Raw genomic sequence first — 6,305 nt, 5'->3', positions numbered from 1 at the left:
GATGCTGAAAATACAGCTGCGCATCACAGAAATAAATTACAGTTTAACAGATATTCACATAGAAAACAGCCATTTTAAATCTTAATAATATTTAACAATATTTACTGTATTTTTGATCAAATAAATGCAGGCTTTGAATCATGAACTAAGTATTCCTAATCAAGACATTTGTTCTGAGAGTAGTTTGATTTATTATTATTATTATTATTTTTAGATCAGCATGAGGTTGATTATTCTGGTTCATCTGATGAAGCGCGTCGTACTATACCTTCATGGCCATGAGCTCCTGCATGAGCACGGCGTTCTCCAGGTCGAGTCTCTGCGAGTCTCCGCGGGGTTTGACGTCGTAGCTCAGCGGGTCGATGTGGACGCTCTCCAGCTCCAGCATGGTCAGCTTGACAGCCGCCCGGTCGTTCTTCAGCTGCTGCACGTAGTCCTTTAGACGCTGCTCGTCGTCTTTGGAGAAATCCGTGTCACAGCTGCTCGCCGTCGAGCTGGTGGTGCTGCAGCATCGACAACAACTCAGAAGATTTATATTCAAAGAAAAATTTTATTAAATGTTACCCTTTTTAAAAGAGTTTTCATAGAACTCAATTTTTCATTATTCTCACCAACCATAAAACTGCATTCACACACACACACACACAGGAGAGACAGGTAAACCAGCAAAGATTCACTCATACACACATTAAACTACAAATTCAGTCACACACACACACACACTGTTTTCACACTGAAAAATGTTATGGCCATAAGAAATTATTTTTTATAATACTTGCTATTTCAATAACAATAAGAGTAATTGTTAATACAAAATAATTATAAAATGTATTATACAAATAATTTGTAACAACAGTTGTTGTTGTTATTATTATTGTTGTTATTACTTTAATATATTTTTTAATTATTTTTTATATTAGTAATAATAGTTTATAATGAATGTTTATTAATATTTGTTTATTAAGCATTTTACTAACAATAATAGTAATTCATATTATTACTTATTTTGCTCTATATTTGATCATAATTATTATTATACAAAATACGATGAGACCATCGCAACTGGCCCACCTTTACAGGTACTCGGCCCTGCACCAACTGTGAGCCAGTGGCATTGCTTCTCCTCTCCTTCTCTCCTCCTTTTAAGCACCAGGTCAAGGCTTGGCTACATCTTTCTACTGTACAAGGGTTAGTAGCTACAGCCGGTCGTCAGATGGGCAGCCCCCTTCCTTGGTGTTTCACCAATTTAAGCCCATGACACCTCGGGAGGGCTCGACAGCAAATCCAGCATCCTGGATCTACCCCTGCTGGCCACCACCTAACTCTATGCTGTTGTTCGTCCTTCAACAGGTTGGCTCTGCCACCGCACCTCCCGCTGTATCCAGATCCAATGAGATGCTGTTTCTGCCTGTTTTCCGCCTGGCCATCCCTTCAATCCCCAGCAGCCCAAGGGTTCTCTAGAGTGACCGTCCAGCAAAACCTCTGCAGCCGACCTCTAATGGTAAATTTCAGTCCTTCCATCCATTTTGCTGGCTCTCGAGGATAAGGCCTTAATATTTCTTGAGCTTGCGCTCATGTGCCTCCTCCATCCTTCCCTCCCAGGGTACTTCTATGAGCACCACCTGCTTGGTACCTCTAGACCAGAGGACAATATCCGGTCTGAGGATAGTGTGTGCTATCTCCTCTGGGAATTTAAGCCGCTTCTTCAGGTCTGCCTGCATCTCCCAGTCATTTGCTGAGGCCAGGACCCCTCTACTCCTCAGTCCTGCTGCAGTGCTCTCTCCTGTCCTGATGAACTGGAAAAGGGGGCAGTCGTGGCCTGATGGATAGAGAGTCGGACTTGTAATCCGAAGGTTGTCTGCTTATCATTGAGGTCTGCCCTATACCACTTCCCCAAGCTCTTCACTGGTCTCTCTTTGACCATTGGGATGATGGTATCTTTGATCCAAAATTGGAACCGGTCCTGAATGCACCCCTTCCTCAATACCAGGCTTCTGGGCATTTCAGGTTTAAACTTAATTCTTGCCCAATCCGTGAGCTCAACCAGATCTTCCAAGATCCATCTTTCAGGTACTGATTTTGCCGTGATGGTGAGGTCATCCACAAATGCTCGTATAGGTACCTGCTGGATGCCACTGGCCAACACTGCACTCCGCCACAACTTCTCTGCTGACTTAACGAGAATGTTCATCGCTGCCGAAAACAAAGTCACTGAAATCGTGCAGATAGTGACAATGCCCACCTCTAGCCTCTGCCATTCGGTAGTGAAGTCTCCACAGGTGAAGCGCATGTTGAAGTTGTCATAGTAGCACTGCAAGAGTTCTGGAAACGCTCTGGGACATGGTAGGTCTTCAACGTCAAATCCACCAACTTATGGGGTATTGTCCCATACGCATTTGTCAAATCCAGCCACAGAACTGCCAGGTCACCATGGTTCCTCATCGCATCTTCGATGATCTTAGTGATTATGCTGGTGTGCTCAAGACAACCCGCTACCCCTGGCTCCCCCCCACTTTTGGATGGACGTGTCCATCATAAAGGTGGTCAGCCTCATCTTGCCTTCGATGTTGAGGAGTAAGATGGCACGAAATTGCTTGATTCCTGTAGAATTTTCTTCCTTAGGGATGAAGCATCCCTCAGCGACCAGCCAACTGTCAGCGAGGAAGTCTTTCTTCCATGCCACTCTCAGTAGCTTCCAAAGTCGTCTCCTGAGCCTTTCACAATATTTATACACCTTGTACGAATTGCCATTTGGCCCTGGGGCTGATTTTGCTCTGGCCTTCCTGAGAAAGGTGTTCACTTCCTGCCAGCTCGGTTCCTCAGCTCTGAAGAGAATAGCTAGTTCTGTTGGTTTTATAAGTTTTTCCATCTCCTCCAGGCTGTCCTCCCTTCTAGGGTCACTATGGACCTGACAAAGGTGCTCCTCCACCTCCTCCTTTGTTGCTTTCAGCTGCCCTGATCTTACATCGCCCAGAAGTTTCGACAGATATTTGAAAGGATTCTTGGTGAAATCTGCCCGCTCCTTCATTCGTCGCTTCTTGTCCCTGCGGTGACATTCAGCTCTTCACAAGGTCTTAATGCGCTCCTTCAGGTTGTCACGAATTTCTGTGCTGGTCTCTCATCCGCTTTTGCTTCACGAAATGCCTTCCTCAGCCTCCACAGATACCCTCTAAGGATGTCTATCTCCTTCACGCGTTCGTTTTCCTTTGGCTGGACAATGTTTGTTATGTTTTGACCTTAGGCTCTTTCTTTCCAAAGCGATCAGCACATATGCTCCAAATAATGGAAGCCATAGCCTTGAGCTTCTTCCCCACATCTCCTGCCAAGGCTGTTTCCAGCACCTCATCCACATCATGATCAATCCTCTTCCACTCCTTCCTTGCCACTGCCGCGGGCCAGTTCACTGGTTCCTTTCGGACCACTCCTACACATGTATCCTGTCTAGGTTGTCTAATGTCCTGTGTACCCTCCGCCTCTGTCTGGTGCTTTGTGTCCTCTGACACATCGGTGATGTTGTTCCTGCTCTCGTCTTCATTATGTGCCTGGAGATTCCGGGGGCTGTGGTTTGCCTCTCCTCCGTCTCACCAGGTTTCCCTGTGCATTGTACATTATGTTCAGGTTGCAAGCACTTCATCTTTGCCTGATGTATCTTCAGACCCCTTTCATTTTTACATATCCTCCCAATTAATTATTAATTATATTTACAATAAATGTTTAAAATTATTTTAATAACAATAAGAGCTATTACTATTATTATTATTATGTATTAAGCCAGGGCCGTTCACGGCAGAGACAAATTGACAGACCATCGTTAATTTTTAACCAGAGTTCAGGGTGAGAAAGCGCTTTTGATGTGATGCTGCACAGACTCTGACTGCAGCGGTTTAAATCATCATCAGTGTGAACGAGACTAAACACAATCACAATGAAGCGTGAAAATGGCTCCAAATGAATCTCCCTCCTCAATTAGCGAAGCCCCTAATTACAATGACAATCACAATTATCTCCATCTGCACAGAAACACTGCTGGCACACACACACACACACACACACACACACACACTCCAGCCACAGAACTGCCAGGTCACCATGGTTCCTCATCGCATCTTCGATGATCTTAGTGATTATGCTGGTGTGCTCAAGACAACCCGCTACCCCTGGCTCCCCCCCACTTTTGGATGGACGTGTCCATCATAAAGGTGGTCAGCCTCATCTTGCCTTCGATGTTGAGGAGTAAGATGGCACGAAATTGCTTGATTCCTGTAGAATTTTCTTCCTTAGGGATGAAGCATCCCTCAGCGACCAGCCAACTGTCAGCGAGGAAGTCTTTCTTCCATGCCACTCTCAGTAGCTTCCAAAGTCGTCTCCTGAGCCTTTCACAATATTTATACACCTTGTACGAATTGCCATTTGGCCCTGGGGCTGATTTTGCTCTGGCCTTCCTGAGAAAAGTGTTCATCTCCTGCCAGCTCGGTCCCTCAGCTCTGAAGGGGATAGCTGGTTTTGTTGGTCTTATGAGTTTCTCCATCTCTTCCAGACTGTCCTCCCTTCTAGGGTCGCTATGGACCCTGCCGGAGGTGCTCCTCCACCTCTTCCTTCTTTGCTTTCAGCTGCCCTGATCTTACATCGCCCAGAAGTTTCGACAGATATTTGAAAGGATTCTTGGTGAAATCTGCCCGCTCCTTCATTCGTCGCTTCTTGTCCCTGCGGTGACATTCAGCTCTTCACAAGGTCTTAATGCGCTCCTTCAGGTTGTCACGAATTTCTGTGCTGGTCTCTCATCCGCTTTTGCTTCACGAAATGCCTTCCTCAGCCTCCACAGATACCCTCTAAGGATGTCTATCTCCTTCACGCGTTCGTTTTCCTTTGGCTGGACAATGTTTGTTATGTTTTGACCTTAGGCTCTTTCTTTCCAAAGCGATCAGCACATATGCTCCAAATAATGGAAGCCATAGCCTTGAGCTTCTTCCCCACATCTCCTGCCAAGGCTGTTTCCAGCACCTCATCCACATCATGATCAATCCTCTTCCACTCCTTCCTTGCCACTGCCGCGGGCCAGTTCACTGGTTCCTTTCGGACCACTCCTACACATGTATCCTGTCTAGGTTGTCTAATGTCCTGTGTACCCTCCGCCTCTGTCTGGTGCTTTGTGTCCTCTGACACATCGGTGATGTTGTTCCTGCTCTCGTCTTCATTATGTGCCTGGAGATTCCGGGGGCTGTGGTTTGCCTCTCCTCCGTCTCACCAGGTTTCCCTGTGCATTGTACATTATGTTCAGGTTGCAAGCACTTCATCTTTGCCTGATGTATCTTCAGACCCCTTTCATTTTTACATATCCTCCCAATTAATTATTAATTATATTTACAATAAATGTTTAAAATTATTTTAATAACAATAAGAGCTATTACTATTATTATTATTATGTATTAAGCCAGGGCCGTTCACGGCAGAGACAAATTGACAGACCATCGTTAATTTTTAACCAGAGTTCAGGGTGAGAAAGCGCTTTTGATGTGATGCTGCACAGACTCTGACTGCAGCGGTTTAAATCATCATCAGTGTGAACGAGACTAAACACAATCACAATGAAGCGTGAAAATGGCTCCAAATGAATCTCCCTCCTCAATTAGCGAAGCCCCTAATTACAATGACAATCACAATTATCTCCATCTGCACAGAAACACTGCTGGCACACACACACACACACACACACACACACACACTCTTATAATCTTCAGGTCTGTCAGTCATTATAAACTCTGATCCGCACATCTCATTTGGTCCTCGTGGAGCAGAACAATCACAGGTCTAACGGAGATGAACATCATCAACAGAGATATTCATAATAATTTACACACATCAATGAGCAGGACGAGATTACCGCGGTAAAACAATGAAACCTGGAGACTCAACACCTGTCTCATTGAAACTCAATAAGAGTGTCAGAATAAATCTGAACACTCAGAAATGCTGGAGAACAGCTCCATTTCTCCTCATCTGTAAGCACACAGTGAGAGGCAGCGGTTTAGAGATGCTGTAGCGCTGGATGGAGGATTGAGGGGGAAAAATCAATGCCTGGTTATTTGAGAAGCTGCAATGAGCCTGAAATCCCATCCGTTCACTGCAGCATAATCATTCAGAACAACAACCGGAAAAACATATGGATCAGAACACAGTCCAGGTTCACGGATACAGCTGACATGAATAAAAGCTTTATTATTAGCTCAAAAAAAAAAAAAGAGTATATATATATATATATATATATATATATATATATATATATATATACAGGGGCCTCTAAAAAA

General features: G+C 44.6%; 1 protein-coding gene across 1 annotated transcript in view; it reads right to left on the bottom strand.

Annotated features, from left to right (window-relative positions):
* The window catches only part of LOC107667910 (colorectal mutant cancer protein-like), a gene marked incomplete at its 5' end in the record, with an annotated part of 26,278 nt that overhangs the window by 11,074 nt on the left and 8,899 nt on the right, over window positions 1–6,305 (bottom strand). The window contains one exon of the mRNA XM_016459653.1: window positions 269–503. Coding sequence (XP_016315139.1) covers window positions 269–503 — 235 coding nt within the window. The remainder of the gene's footprint in view (window positions 1–268; window positions 504–6,305) is intronic.

This window comes from Sinocyclocheilus anshuiensis, unplaced genomic scaffold, assembly GCF_001515605.1.
Source record: "Sinocyclocheilus anshuiensis isolate Anshui unplaced genomic scaffold, SAMN03320099.WGS_v1.1 scaffold2839, whole genome shotgun sequence".
NCBI classification, from domain to species: Eukaryota; Metazoa; Chordata; class Actinopteri; order Cypriniformes; family Cyprinidae; genus Sinocyclocheilus; species Sinocyclocheilus anshuiensis.
The sequence above is the reverse complement of the archived record's forward strand: the minus strand, read 5'-3'. Positions and strand labels throughout refer to the sequence as shown.